At 33.8% G+C, this 16,937-nt stretch overlaps 1 protein-coding gene across 1 annotated transcript in view; it reads right to left on the bottom strand.

The window, feature by feature from the left end:
• Positions 1–325: 325 nt before the first annotated feature.
• The window catches only part of LOC140055696 (cell division cycle 5-like protein), a 35,950-nt gene continuing 19,338 nt past the window's right edge, over positions 326–16,937 (bottom strand). The window contains exons 11-18 of the mRNA XM_072101066.1: positions 6,111–6,259; positions 4,989–5,169; positions 4,432–4,553; positions 3,761–3,955; positions 2,889–2,972; positions 2,563–2,676; positions 2,062–2,274; positions 326–608 (exon numbers count right to left, since the gene is read on the bottom strand). Of these exons, the coding sequence (XP_071957167.1) occupies positions 486–608; positions 2,062–2,274; positions 2,563–2,676; positions 2,889–2,972; positions 3,761–3,955; positions 4,432–4,553; positions 4,989–5,169; positions 6,111–6,259 (1,181 nt within the window). The 3' untranslated portion in view covers positions 326–485. The remainder of the gene's footprint in view (positions 609–2,061; positions 2,275–2,562; positions 2,677–2,888; positions 2,973–3,760; positions 3,956–4,431; positions 4,554–4,988; positions 5,170–6,110; positions 6,260–16,937) is intronic.

Genomic DNA, 16,937 nt, shown 5'->3' with positions numbered 1-16,937 from the left:
TTTTCATTAAGTGATCATCTTGGTGCATTGTTGCTGGTGTAATTAATCAATTGTATCACATTTACAATGAGTCGAATTATTTTGACATGATCCCTAGAAATTATGTGTTGACTTATGCTGACTTTATATTTGTTGTTTACTGTGTGAAGTTTTTGTGTATTTTGGATGCACCTTCCTCTTGGTCGAGTGCCACTGTTGTAAAAGTGTAAACTCCAAATAAATTATTATTATTATCATCATTTTATATTGAACACTCCTATGAATTCTTATTACAGTAGTAGTCAAATTATCATTCGGTTAACATCATATTATTTCACATTTTCTAAAATAAAAATTATCATAACTGTGACAATAATCATAAACATGGGATTTAGAAGTTAATCAGAGTTAATAATAATGAATCAGAAATATTAATTATTTTTTTGGGATGCTGTTTTATTTTTCTCCATTTTCGTCAGATGTATCAATCCCTTGATGGATATCAATTATGTTTTTTGAAAGCGTTCCATTCTTGTACTCAATATATCGCGTTCATAAGTGAAGTCTGCATATTTCTTCTGAAGTTCTTTTTCTCGTTCCGTTTGTCGCTGCGTGTCCTCTTTCAAAGACTGAAATATAAAAATATATAATAGTGTTAATAATGTATTTAAAAATTGAAATACAAAAATAAATAATTGTTAGGTTAAGCTCTGTCTACACATCAAACAACAAAATGTGATGTTCCCATATATAGACATGATGATGTCATATCACTACCATATTTAAGCATATCACTACTGTCATATTAAATGTTGTGATTCTCTGTGTTTAGAGAGGGATGCTTTAGACCAGGTCCGCCTTATTATTAGCCAATCAAAATCGTATAATTTTCGGAGGGAAAATGTTATCCTCCTCTGAAGCCTAAAATTTGCATATCCAGTATAAAAGTAGAATGTAATAGATATTAGAGGAGAAGAGAGAATAAGATCAGAGTAGATAAAAGAAGAGAGAATAAGATCAGAGTAGATAAAAGAAGAGAGAATAAGATCAGAGTAGATAAAAGAAGAGAGAATAAGATCAGAGTAGATAAAAGAAGAGAGAATAAGATCAGAGTAGATAAAAGAAGAGAGAATAAGATCAGAGTAGATAAAAGAAGAGAGAATAAGATCAGAGTAGATAAAAGAAGAGAGAATAAGATCAGAGTAGATAAAAGAAGAGAGAATAAGATCAGAGTAGATAAAAGAAGAGAGAATAAGATCAGAGTAGATAAAAGAAGAGAGAATAAGATCAGAGTAGATAAAAGAAGAGAGAATAAGATCAGAGTAGATAAAAGAAGAGAGAATAAGATCAGAGTAGATAAAAGAAGAGAGAATAAGATCAGAGTAGATAAACGAGAAGAGAGAATAAGATCAGAGTAGATAAACGAGAAGAGAGAATAAGATCAGAGTAGATAAACGGAAAGATGATAAAGAAAATATTAAGGCTTGACTGGTAGTGGTAGAAAGATGTATTAATCGAATTACGAGGAATAAAAGTTCTAGTTGAGTTAAATATACTTTTTGTATGAGTTATCATTCAGTGACAGCTGTGTACGTCGCGTGGAAATATATACGCCTGAGAAAGCTCGGAACCAACTAAGATAAATTCACTACAACTACCATATTTAAGCATATCACTACCATATTTGGGCACATCACAAAAATTAGTTTGATAGTGTAGACAGAGCTTTAGATTAGAAGCAGAACAAATGCAATACACACACATTTTATTTGCCATTGATTAAGTGATGAAAAGTTAATATAAGTTTTAGTGTATAGAGACCAAATCAAGAGTTTTATATAATCTACTAGGTTTAAATCTGGCAACAGCTAGGAGCTATATTCTGTGGTTACTTTTTGGGTTGTAATCAAATTGGAGTTTTTTAACTAATTTTTTTTAATTCAATATTTTACACAGAGGCTTCTCACAGGGTGAAACCACCTTAGAAAAATTGCAGTTCACTCTCTAGTTAAATATATAAGCTCTTTGGGCCTATTAAATGGATTTTAAAAAGTACAAAAGAAACAAGAATATAATGGTAACCTCAAGTCGACGAGGGATAGCAGTATTCTCATTTTTCTCAAGATCCTCAAATGTCTTGAGTTCAATCGTTGTTTGTTCGACAGAATCCCAGACATCGCCAAATTGTTTGATGAGACCAAGCGCCCTCGATTGGTAGCCGCCAAGTAACACCTTCAGCTTCTTTTCTAGCTTTGCTGCCCTCTTTGCTTCCTTTGTCATGAAACTGCGGTTAATCTGCAAACAAAATTATGAAGATAGATTTTTTGTACGTAGTTCACTTACAGCCTTATTAGCTTTGACAGTGGTGATGAACAGTGGCATAACACAGAGACCAGGAACCCCAAGTGGCCCTCCAACGCTGTTGGCCTCAAGTGTTTTTAGCCCCATTTTAAAGCCTGTTTTTTTCTCTGGGCACTGTTCAGGGGCCTCCATAAGCTCCAAAGCACCGGGGTTTAGCCAGTGAGCACGCATAGCCGTTATGCCGCTGGTGAAGACATTCTGATAAAGATAATGATAGCCTACCTCTAATTTCTTTTCTGAGGATTCAATTCTCTCCTTCTTACTGGCCAAGTTAGCCCTGGTGTATCTGTTCTGGGATGGTAGGAACAACACCTGTTTGTTACATTCTTCCCACACCTGTAAAAAAACAACAAAGATGCTGTTATAACCATAGTAACAAAATGTTTAAAAACCATACCAATATGCAATATCACCTCTATGGGTTGTCTATGCTATTTTTTAGTCTGACACGTACAGTAATACATTCTTTCAAGTTGAAAAATTGATAATGACCACTATACAAAAGAAATGATAGAATGACATGCAATTGATATCAATGTGTTTGGTACCTGGGAGTACGTGTCCAAGGTCAGGTCACCATGTCCCATTCCATTCTTTACTACTTCCATCTCCTTTTTCAAAAGCTCTTTAGCCTGTCAAAAATAAATGTTAAAAAAAAAGAAATGAAAGCATAAATATGTACACATTCACAAAATTGAAAACAAAATAATTTATTTAAACAAACTTTTTAAACAAAACAAACAAAAAAATCTTAAATCTGTCTAGTATACCACCCTTTCATCCTAAAAATTCTTTTTACTCTATTTGAGACTTTATATGAGGATGCCGCGCTCCAGCCTGAGATGCTAAAGAATAAAATTCAAGGTAACCCAAGGCAGTGATCAAATTCAATTCTATAACATTATTCATAAATGGTCTTTCACACCTGTTCCAGACGGTTCCGGCGCCGGCAAATCAAAAGGCAATGTTTCATTTTCATGCAGCTACATTCATAGCGATTGGTGCTTAGCCGCGTGGAGTGTCATGAAATCGAAACATTGACGATCGATTTGATTATCCGGACCAGAACCAGATGCTGGAATTTCTAACTTTTTGCTCTTCTTAACAAGTAAATGATTAACAACTAGCCAAAAAATCCCATTTTATAAAGTTAAATATTAGAATGCCCCTTGATTTTGTTATTTAAAAAAAAAATGTCATACACATCCAACAGCCAATTACAGGATGGATAAACTATTTTAAAATTTATAGTCCTTATAAACTAAGTCTCATTTGAGGCTTAGGGGGGGGGGGGGGGAGTTGAAAGAGTCGTGAGTTACAACACTGACACTAGGTCAGGATTGAACCCTAAAGCTTTGAATTGGAAGGCAAGCATGTTAACCACCAAGCTACATCTCCATTAATTCTAAAGTATCATTACCATCTCTATATCTTGTTCATCAATTTCTTTGTAAGGATGTGCCTGTAGGTAAGCCTGATGGGCAGCTTGCCCCATCTTAGTTCCTGTGATGCTTTTCCTATTTGATGTTGCTGCTGTGGTTTGATTGACAGTTGGTTGTTTCAAAGCATCACGATGCAGCATCACAATCATCTCCTCTTTTATCAGCTCCTCAGCCTATGGCCAAATGTACATTTATTAGAAAAAATAGATTTTGGCTTAGTTGGCTGTCCATACAACTATTTTAAAGCAATGGTTTATTTTATATTTTCACTCAATCTATTTAAAATGTATTCATTTATTTACTGGAGTGAATTAATATGTTAAATAGGAAATAAATATTATAGATGATAAATGTATTAATTTATTGGAGTACATACTATGCTAGTAGTAGAATCCCATTTTAGACACCCTCCCTTATGGAGATGATAGAAAACATTTTACACTGGTAGCCAAACACATAAGGGGTTACCCATCCTTACAAACACTTATAAAACAAAATGACTTAATATATTACACATGGCCATCATCATAAAGAGACACTGCTATTGAGAGGACAATTTTGGTGGTCTAAGATCTTAATAGTAAGTCTACTATTGACAAAACCAAAATAACATAAACAAACAAAATGCATATAGACACAAATAATGTACCCTCTGCATGTGCGTCAGTGGAGTATCGTAATCTTTAGGTCGTAGAATAGTGGCGTTTATTTCTGATGGTCTTGGTAAGTTCCGCTGCACAGATTGTGATTGTCGTCTCCATTCTCTTTGACCTAAAATAAAAAATATACGTAAGTATATGTTGTTAATGATAAACAATTGTAATGACCACCCAACATGATGTTCATAGCAACAATTATTGAATTAATCTTTTCTGTAGTTCGTCATTTATTTTGCCAACTTTCTTTCTATTTCTAATTTTGATAAGGATTTAAAAATTAAATTACCTTTAATACTTTGTTAATATTTTAACTTCCTAGTGGGTATGTAATTATCATTATAACAATGTTTAAAAATAATGATATTATAAAGAACAAATTTCAAAAACATAAATTGTCTACGGATATGGATAATGGATGAAAAGTAAAAATAAGGTTTGCAGTATCATCTGGTTCCAGGAGGATTCCAGAAAACATTCTTAATTATACTCCTCATTTAGGAATCGCTAATTTCCTAGTAAGCATGTGAACTTAAGAACGCGCTCTTACGTTGTTCTGCTCTTAGTGCTTGCTCAGTAGCATCAACATCTGATGCATCTGGTACAAAGTTAGGGTCTGTTTTACCCTCTTCTAGGGCATTGTCTTTGTTCTCTGGGATGACAATTTCAAAATCATTCTTTGGTGCGGGTAAACCAGCCAATCCTTGTCTCAAACTCTGCTTCATTTGACTCTAAAATTTAAATTAAAACAAAAGTGGTAAATGATAATAACATTATTAATACAAACAACATGCAGTGATAAAATCGATAATGATGAAAATAATGATAAATGATTTATGATAAAAATACAATAAAGACAATGATGATTGGTATGATGATAAAGATACTGATGATGATTAATATTAAATGTTAATATAACTTGATGGTAATATTGATTGTAATAGGTAATGTTGTTGATATCATTGATGATGGAATATATTAATATGATGAAAAAGAATGACAAATAAATTACTGAGTAAATTATCCAAGTAAATTAATCAATTTACATTAAATTAAAGGAAATATCAATATGATTGAGAGGGCGTATGGCACAGTGTGTTGGACGTTGGACTACTGATCTTGAGTTTGAATCCAAAGCTTCTCGCATTGCTTGTATCCACCCAGGTGTATAAATGGGTACCTGGCATATAGGTAAAAACACGAATGCGCTGATTACTGGCTGCAACATTATGGATGTATGTTTCCAGACGTGTTTGATCCAAACATGACTGGGGTAATAATGTGAAGGGCTTAGAGGCTTTGTGCATTAGGCGCTATATAAGATTGTTGTATTATTATTTGAAGATGGTGGTCAATTCTAATGTTTGAGCACGGCAATGCTCAAAATACCAATATTATAAACATTGATATACATACCAAATTATAATATAAATAGGACAACTGTTATAGGCCAATTGAAATCAATAGGATGTTAACAATGGATGTCGTTTTTGTTATACCAATCTAATTTGGATGCATGCCCAAAAAGCTGCTGTGATTTCAACATACACAAAATATTACCTAAAACCAAATTTAGATAAACCAATAAGGTTGCACTGCAACTACCTGAGGTCTCATTTTAAATCTGTTGGTTAGAGCATTACAATATCTATTTCAAAGATTGACAAAGTACCTGATGATTTTTGCCAAAATGTACATCATCTATGTCCTCCATTGCGTCTTCTGTGTTGATGTTGAGCCGATCACGTACCGGAGTCTGCTGTGGGGTTTGTCCCGACACCTTCCCTGATCTTGGAGTCATCCCCATCCTTGGAGTTCCACCTGACATAATTCATATTTGTACATTAATAAAATGCATATGCTTTAGAAAATAAAATAAATAAAAACTCAAAAACTGTATCAATTTTTATTTTTTACTTGATACGTGGTACAGGTTTAAAAATTATTATTCTTTTCGGGCAAATAAGCTACATTTTACAAAAAATAAACAATTAATAAAACAAATTAAAAAGACATTTTGTTTTCTTTTATCCCACTGAGTTGGTATCAATGTTACAATGTATAGGAATACCAATACTAATAGAAAACCATCGTTGTAAGCAGGCTATAGCAACATCTGTTTGGGCATTTCACTGTATGTAGATTATGACAAGAATAACAATGCAAATAGTAATACTAATTCACAAATAACTATATGAAAATTCCCAAATAAATCAATTAGTAACAAGTTCTTTTCTGGTACTGTACATAGAATCCTTCAACAATTTGTGTGTACACCTCAAGATACAGTAAGTAGTCATAAGCTATTCTACACCCCTTATCCATGCATTTCTATTTTCTAATTATGTAGCCTAAATGATAATACTATGTTCTGTTTTGTATTCATATGACCATTATGAAATAAATGTTATTGAACCTGAACTTCATAATTATATCATTGTAGTATTAAGGATAGTAGGAATGACAGCTTGAATTGTCTAATAAATCATTGAAATTAGCCAAGCTTGATCCACTTAGTTGTAACTTACTTTCCTATGTACAGTATTATTACCTACTTATCGTAAAATAAAGTATTTTCTTTTTAATTGTTTACAGATGACAGAAAAAAAAGAATTTCAATTTTTAGACAAAAATGATCTTGAATGTGCAATTTGTCTAGAAAGATTTACAGAACCAAAAACACTTGAGTGTCTCCATAGTTATTGTCTTCATTGCCTGCAGAGTTTGATTAAAACAAGCGGCAAAATAAAATGTCCAAAATGCTGTAAGATGTATGATGACCTAAATCAACTTGATTTGAAAGATCTTACAACAAATGAAATGTTAAGTGATCAAGTTGAGTATGTTGAGAAGATTGAAACTGAAAAATTTGCAACATGCTCAAGCTGTGATAACCAACCTGAATACTACTGCTCTGAATGTAAAATTTATCAATGTGGACAATGCATCAAACTGCATGAAATAATTCCTTCATTGAAAAACCATTCATTGTACACTTTGGATAAAGATTATTTGCCAAATAAATGTAAATTTCACAGAGACCGCATGCTTGAATTTTTCTGTAGAACTTGTTCCAAATATGGATGTAAAAGATGTGAACATGTTCTTTGTTGTTATCAAAATGAACATAATGTGATTCCATTCAAGACGGCTGTAGATGAGTTTAATCAAAATGTTACAGATGTTATGAATAGTGCTAAAGAAATTAAAGACAAACTAAAAGAAACATGCAATACAATCACTAAAGAAAGATCAGACATGGAATCTGAATTTAAATTATGCAGAACAGCGATTGAATTACAAGAAGAAAACATAAAAAAAAAAATTCAGGAAAAAAGCAGAGCTCTGATAAGAGATCTTGAAAAGATTTACAAAGAAAATAAAAAAGTGGTTGATGATCGAATTAGAAATATTGACTCTAAATTGATGAAGGTTAATGAGATGTTGCCAATAATTAACACAATGATGAACAGACAAGAAGAAAGAGGAACACTTAAATCTTATCAGACAAATGTTAAAGCTTTTAGAGAAGAAACTCTGGAATCAAACCTCGATGAATCAATATTCAAGAGGATTGTTACACCTAGTTTCATCCCTTCTAAAAAGTTGGATAGAATGATGAACTTAGAAGGTATTGGTAAAATTGGTGAATGTGTGTACGAGGTTGATAGACATAATGAGGATGATATTGATGAGATTTTTGGGGCTGTAACACCTACAGTCACAGAGGGACAGTCATATGAAGTGAAAGTTTTAAGTTCAGCAGGAAATGAGACTTCTCTGTTGTCTGCCATTTTGATTAACAAATCAGGTGAAGAATCAGCTGCTGAAGTGAAGCATATGGGAAGTGGAGAGTACAAAGTAACAGGAATATGCTTTAAAGAAGGAGTTTGGATGATGAAGATTACTGCAAGAGGAGAAGAAATCAAAGGATCACCAGTTTATATTAAGGTGGAAGCACCAGGACTTGTAAATACTATTGAAAATATAAACAACCTTAAAATGCACAACAAAAAGAAAAAAGTAAGAGACGTATTACTGGACAAAGATGGGGGTATATTAGTATCAAGTTGCAGTCAAGATTTGCTAAAGTTTAACAAAGAATACTCTTTTGTTGGCAGGATCTCAGTACAACATAAGATAAAAGTTGAATACATGCACCAAATGGGTGATGGCCACATTGTTTATAGTGACAGCTTTGGAAAAACTGTTATCATGTGTGACGATGGTTTCAACAAACTGCATACATTTGGTATAGGAACATTAAAAAATCCATGTGCCATGACAGCAAACACAAAAACTAGAATCTTGTTCATTGCAGACAGTGAATGTCATTGTGTCTTTAAATTCAATGTTGATAATGGTGAACTTCTTGGTAAAATAGGTTCACAAGGCAGTGAAGAAGGTCAAATAGATCAACCATATGGTGTCACACTAACAAAGGAGGGGAACTTGATTGTTGCAGACTGCGGAAATCACAGAATACAAATGTTTGATTCAAATGATAAGTTTATGAGAATTCTTGTGGATAGTGGTTGGAAAGATGGTTATGTTGTTGATCCTCATTATGTAATCATAGATTCTGAAGAAAACATACTGGTATCAAGTATTAATAAACTACAATTATTTAATAAAAATGGGGTTTTTATCAAAAGAATAGATGTTAATGGTGGCCTAACTACTCCTCTTGGAATTGCAATAATCTCTCATCAACCAAGAAGGGTAGCTGTAGCAAACAGTGGTGCAAACAATGTAACAATATACAACTATTAAAGATCATTTCACATTTTAAACTTTGGGCAAGTATATATTCAATTTTAATATTTACTTGACTTTCTTCTTTTTTTATTTTCCCAAAGTGGAGCTGTTGGTGGTTAACATGCTTGCCTTCCAATCCCAAGGTTCGGGGTTCAATCCTGACCTACAGTAGTGCCAGGGTTGTAACTCGCGGCTCTTTCAACTTCACTACCTAAGCCTCAAACTGAAACTTAGTTTATAAGCATGATAAAGTATTAAATAGTTTATCCATCCTGTAATTGGCGAGTTACTTGCTGTTAAATGGTACCAGTTGTGTTTTGATACAAATTCTATTGTATAACATATAACCATACATTATCTCTTGTAATAAACTTAACATTTAAAATTTGGTAAATGTTATGCACAGAAGGAGACCAAAGGCGAGCTAATGCTCATCTGGTCCACCTACCATAATATTTATATTAATTTTGTCTGTTTTTGTTATTATCATATATTTCTCTCACTATTAAATATACAGTGATTGGTGAAATAAAGAATACTGAGGAAACTGATGAGTACATTTAATTGTAATTTTTTTTTTAGAATGCAAACATCCTCACAACTGTGTTGATTTATTAACGTCGCTGGAAACGGTTAAATCTGTTCATACACTTCAGAGTCAGCTACTGTATTAAATCATAAATAGGGAGCTACTAAAGCCCGGCGCACACTAGAGCTTTCGGCTGAGCCAACTGCCACGAGTAACACCAAAGATTGTATAGCGCCGCGCAAGATAGGTAACTGTTGCCAAGCTCCTATCTTATAACACTACGCGCCCAGTAAATTCATGGACGTCATTCGGCCGGACAGGTTATTATTGTGATTTAAATGTAAATGGTTTAAATTTTGCGGTCCGCCTCGAAGTATCTGTGGTTAACCATCTTGATGATTGATTCATGGAAAAGGGAAGAAATTATGTAAACAAAGTAAAATAAAAGTTTCTTTGGGATCTGGACACTTTCCGATTAATTCTGTGTGTTTACATTGATATGTTTGGTTAGACAACTTCGTTCTTTAACCGAAACATCGTGGATATTGCCTTGACAACGACTTTATTCCGGTTCAAATTTGTCCGCCGGAATGGCGTCCATGGATTACAAAGGTCTCACCCAGTTTACCTATCTTGCGCCGCGTAGCGGCGCTATATAATCTTTGGTAACACTTGCCTCACAGTGTGCGCCGGGGATTTCGTGAGGAATTGGCCACGCGTGCCGCTGAGGAAAATATCTATCGTGCATGTTTAATATTTTTTGGCACGCGTGCCATTTTCCTCAAGTGTGCGCCAAACGTGAGCTTCCTGCTCACTAAAAAATTCCACTGCGCATGACATTTTCTGATTTATTATGATATTTCAGCGCGTGCCGTATAGCGTAGTAAGTAATTATCCAATCAGAAAATCGCGTACTGGAGGCGTTTAGTGTGCGTCCAATAGAACGCGATCACAGTTTGCGGCAAATCTTTTAGTGAGCCAAGTGTTACTCGTGCCAGTTGGCTCAGCCGAAAGCTCTAGTGTGCGCCGGGCTTTAGGAACCCTATTGTGTTGACAAATAGAATTACATTGTTGCCATAGCAACATCTGTTTGGGCAGCCATACTATATGTAGACTGTAATGTATAGGAATAACAATAGAAGCAAACGGCATTATAACTACAGTATATGGAAATTCCGTTCGACACCAAAATTAATAATACTGATACAGAAACATCCTCTTCACTGTAGCATTTTTCAACAATTTGTGTACAAATATTCTCAACAGTCAGGGAAAAAATGGCAAAAGGTTTCGTACTTTCTAGGATTTTTATCAGATAATCTATATTGTAATATGACGACAGTCCTGATTTTGCCATTGTTCCTTTAACTGACAATACAATACTGCCAAGATAAAGTTAGTACAGTAGTCATTATTCATACAATTACCAATCAATAAAGATATTCAAGACCTTGTAAATAGGCATTACCTACAGTATGAGTATTGTTATATTATGTAGCCTAGTATATATTCTGTAATGTATGATGTACTGTATGGATATGTCTTGCTTGCTAAGTATGTACAGAAATTACATCTGTTGGCTAAAGTGAATAAACATAATGTACAAATAATCCTAAGATAACTTCATCAATGTACACTGCACATTGAACTGACTATTATACAGAGTAGACTTTGACTTATTTGGACACCGACATTGTTTATGAAAGCATATTGAGAATTGAAGAAACCAAAAGGCAACTGTATAACAATTTCTTGACACCCTGGACCCGCTCCACTTTTTTTAAGGTAATAAATGTTGTCTAGCAATACCAATGGTGTACTTTTCTCCATATAATACAGTTAACTTTGCACCCATCCAAATTAAATCATGCATACAACTTAGTTATTAGGTTAAAATGATTCTGCACAATCTTAGTGACCTTTGCTTAGGAGCTGTCTATGGCCCTGTTTCTGCTGCCAACTAAATACCGTATATTATACGGTATTTTTTGAATACCGTATATATACGGTATATTTTTGGCAGCAGAAACTGCGCTCATAGAAAATATACTGTATTTTGTATACCGTATTTTCCCCACAAAATTTGTGGATAAAATACGGTATTTACAAATTTATACCGTATTTTTTGGACCCGTTTCTGCTGCCAATAAAAAATACCGTATTTTTTTTTACATGACAAAAGGTCACCATTCGTGTTTTTATTTTCTGTCGCTGTCAGCTGCTTTATACACGTGTATTATTCGGCGAAAATGTGGAGCGAAGACGTCACAGTTTTACTAAATAAATGTGTGTGGGGAAGCTAAAATGTCTGGCCAACTAAAAGGTAATAAAAGGGACAACCACATTTATAAAGACATTTCTAAAAAAATAAAGCAGGAGTATGGAATAGACTTGTCTCCAAAGCAAGTAAACTCAAAGCTGAAGAGCCTGCGAAAGCAGTACAACATTGCAAAATACAATAACTCGGGGAGGGAACGAATTAATTTTCCCCATTACGATGCTTTCTGTGCTCTCACAACATCTCTATCACTAGGGCTAGGCTGTTGAAAGTGAGACGTAAAACTTCCTTTATTGCGACTTTTAATTATCGATCAAATAAATGAATGGCAATTGGGGTAAAAAAGATGAAATTTAACACGACCACCCAAGAAGTATTGTTAGCAGAAACGGGGTACTAAAAAATACGGTATAAAAAATACCGTATTTTTATACCGTATTTTGAGCAGTTGCAGCAGAAACAGGCCCTATGTTTTTCTTCAAACATTTATAAACATTACTAGTTAAGATGATAAAGAAAATTTCAGGAAAAAAGATCTTGTAGTAAACTTGTCTGATTAAAGTTAACAAATTCAGTTGAAAAATTCTTAAAGAGTTTACCAACAAATAGTCAATCATTTTGATTTTTTTTACAGATGTCTGAACAAAAAGCATTTCAATTTTTAGACAAAAAGGATCTTGATTGTGCTATCTGTTTGGAAAGATTCACAGAACCAAAGACACTTGAATGTCTCCATAGTTACTGTTTTCATTGCCTGCAGAGTTTGATGAAAAAAAGCGGCAAAATAAAATGTCCAAAATGCTGTACACAGTATTATAGCATAAGTCAACAAGATTTGAACAATTTTACTATTAATGGAATGTTAAGTGATCAAGTTAAAAATGTTGAGAAGATTGAAACTGAAAAACCAGCAGAATGTTCAAGCTGTGACAATCAACCTGAATACTACTGTCCCGAATGTCAAATTTACCAATGTGGACAATGCATCAAATTACATAAGATAATCCAGGTATTGAAAAACCATTCATTGTACACTTTGGATAAAAATTATCTGCCAAATAAATGTAAAATTCATGGAGCCTACATGCTTAAGTATTATTGTAGAATTTGTTCTAAAAGTGGATGTAAGAAATGTGAACATGTTCTTAGTTGTTATGAAAATGAACATGACATCATTCCTTTTAAGACCGCTGTAGATGAGTTTAATCAAAATGCTACAGAAGTTATAAAGAGTGCTGTTGAAATAAAGACAAATATAAAAAGAACGCTTCATAAAATCACTAAAGAAAGGTCAGACATGGAATCTGAATTTAAATTATCGAGAACAGCGATTAAATTACAAGAAGACAAAATTATCAAAAAGGTTCAGGAGAAAACTAGAACTCTGATCACAGATCTGGAAAAGATTTACGAAGAAAACAAAGAAGTTGTTGATGATCGAGTTAGAAATATTGAATCAAAGTTGATGAAAGTTAATGAGATGTCACCATTCATTAACACAATGATGAACAAACCAGAAGAAAAAAAAACACTTAAATCTCACGAGGCAAATGCACATGTTATTAAAGATGAAGTCTTGGAACCGAATTTTGATGAATCCATTTTCAAGAGAATGATGATACCTAATTTCATTCCATTTAGAAACTTGGATAATGTGATCAATTTAGAAGGAATTGGTAAAATTGGCAAATGTGTGTATGAGGTTGCTGAAGGTGACAGACTTATTACAGTTACAAAAGGACAGCTGTTTGAAGTTAATGTTTTGTCAAATTTAGTAGGAAGTGAAACTTCTCTATTGCGTGCCACTTTATTTAATGAATCGGGTGAAGAATCGACCACGGAAGTAAAATACCAGGAAAGTGGAGACTACAAAATAACAGGAAGGTGCTCTAAAGAAGAAGGATGGAAGATGAAGATCACTGCTAGAGGAGAAGAAATCAAAGGATCGCCAGTCAATATCAAAGTTGAAGATCTAGGATTTGTACATACCGTGTTTAACATAGAAACGCTTAAAGTAGATAAGAACAAAGTAGTAGACGTAATATCAGATAAAGATAGATCTTTGATTGTATCTAGTTGTAGTAAATATTTATTGAAATTCAACCAAGAATATTCTTTCATTGATAAGATTGAAGTACCAGACAATGTACATGTATTTTGTATGCATCAAATGGGTGGTGGCCACTTTGTGTATAGTGACTTCAACAAAACTGTTGTCATGTGTGATGATCAATTTAAAAAGATCAGTACATTTGGTAAAGGTACTCTAAAAAGTCCCTGTGGACTGACAGTGAATAAGGAAACTAGAACCATGTATGTTGCAGATAGTGAAAATCATTGTGTGTTTAAATTCAATGTTGATAATGGTGAACTTCTTGGTAAAATAGGTTTACATGGTATCAAAGAAGGCCAAATGAATCAACCATATGGTGTTACACTGACAAAAGAGGGGAACTTAATTGTAGCAGACTGTGACAATAACAGAATACAAATGTTTGATGCAAATGATAAGTTTATGAGAATTCTTGTAAGCAGTGGTAAGAAAGATGGCCATGTTCATCATCCTCATCATGTAATCACAGATTATGAGGAAAACATACTGGTAACAAGTAATAACAAACTTCAACTAGATTTGAACTCGTCACTACGGACGAGTTAGGTTATCCGCAGCGCAAAGGCCACGTGCACGTCATACGTTAGAATTTTGCGCGCAGAAAAACGATTAAGGCATTGAAACAATTTCAGTGTGCTCTCTATTTTTCGTCACCTCTAAGTATATACGGTATACACTATATACTGTATACGTACTACATACAGTGCAGAATAGGTGAAAATAAGTGACCAAATTTTATTGACGCTTTTGAACATGATGACGTCATCACAATTTTAAAAATGGTGAATCGTGCGAAAGATAATTGATTGACCTAGACAACATAAAAAAATGGGGGGGAAATGGAATACAAATAAGTGGAGATGCGCTATATTAAATGTGACGAGCTACGAGGAAAGAGACAAAAATCCTATATTTTATATTCGAGTGGCCATACGATGACGTCAGAATGTCCGGTTAGCCATATTGATGCATTATTTGATATCTGCAACTCATCTACTACCAGAATATGTAATTATAAAAAAGTTCACCACGTAGTTTAGAATCTATGACTGTTTAAAAAAAGACATAATTTTGACAAATTTTTGAACTTTTTCATCAAAAATGCGCGTAAATTGTTTAATTCTACGTGCTCGTATGACGTGATTTTAAGTCGAAATTGTTTGAAAGCTGGTAAATTTTCTAAAAAAGACAGGAAAAACAAAAATCAATCAAAAAAATGATGTTTTTGCGCTACGTGCGCACGTGCGCGTAAAAAAATTGCGCACGCGTGGGAATTTTTGAAATGCTCAAAATGACATGAAACGCGTAGAAAGTTGATTAGATATTGATTTTTCGCATTTTGAAATTTTAAATACGCGTGCGCGCGTAACTTTTTATGAAACATGCCATTTCTAATCCATAGAAAGTTTGCGCATTATATGACTTAAATGTTCACCAAGTTTCAATACAAAATGACTTTTAGTTTTTATTCTATGATCAATCATTGAAATTCACAAAATCGCGCGTAACTTACGCTGCGCGACTCGAAATTTGAAAAAAAAAGTTTCTTGCACATCTACAGCTACATGGCAATCTTTTGACAAAGTTATACAATCATATGTTGGCCAGAATTAGAGATACGCTGCGCACAAAAAATGGGGGAGAAGGGTGGAAGGAAACAAATAAATACTAGATTTGAACTCGTCACTACGGACGAGTTAGGTTATCCGCAGTGCAAAAGCCACGTGCACGTCATACGTTAGAATAGTGCGCGCAAAAAAATAAAACGATTATGGCATTGAAAAATGTTAGTGCGCTCTCTATGTTGCGTCGCGTCTAAGTATATACGGTATAACACTATATACTGTATACGTACTACATACAGTGCAGAATAGGTGAAAATAAGTGACCAAAGTTATTGACGCATTTGAATATGATGACGTCATCACAATTTTTAAAATGGTGGATCATGCGAAAGGTAATTGATTGATCTAGACAATATAAAAAAATTGAGTGAAATGGAATAAGGATAAGTAGAGATGCGCTCTATTAAATTGACGAGCTATGACGAAAGAGAAAAAAATCCTATATTTTATATTCGGGTGGCCATACGATGACGTCACAATGTCTGGTTAGCCATATCAATGCATGATTCGAGAAAAACAACTCATCTACTTCCAGAATCTGAAATTTTAAATATTTTCACCTCGGAGTTTAGAATCTATGACTGTTTTAAAAAAGGCATAATTTTGACGAATTTTTGAACTTTTTCTTCAAAAACGCGCGCAAATTGTTCAATTCTACGTGCTCGTATGACGTGATTTTAAGTCGAAATTGATTGAAAATTGGTAAATGTACTAGAAAAGGCTGAAAAAACAAAAATCAAGCAAAAAAAAGATGTTTTTGCGCTACGTGCGCACGCGCGCGTAAAAAAATTGCGCACGTGTGGGAATTTTTGAAATGCTCAAAATGACATGAAACGCATAGAAAGTTGATTAGAAATTGATTTTTCGCATTTTGAAATTTCAAACGCGCGTGCGCGCGTAACTTTTTGTGAAACATGCCATTTTTAATCCATAGAAAGTTTGCGCATGATCTCACTTAAATTTTCACAAAGTTTCAATACAAAACAACTTTTAGTTTTTATTCTATGATCAATCATTGAAATTCATAAAATCGCGCGTAACTTACGCTGCGCAACTCCAAAATCGTCCAAAAGCTTGGCTGCACATCTACAGCTATAGGTCAACCTTATGACAAAGTTATACAATCTTATGTTGGCCACAAGATAGAGATGTGCTGCGAACAAAATTCGGGGAAAGAAAGAAGAATAACATAGAAA

This window comes from Antedon mediterranea, chromosome 7 (genome assembly GCF_964355755.1).
Source record: "Antedon mediterranea chromosome 7, ecAntMedi1.1, whole genome shotgun sequence".
In the NCBI taxonomy this organism is placed as follows: domain Eukaryota; kingdom Metazoa; phylum Echinodermata; class Crinoidea; order Comatulida; family Antedonidae; genus Antedon; species Antedon mediterranea.
Note: the sequence above shows the minus strand (reverse complement) of the source record. Positions and strands in the feature narration are given on the sequence as shown.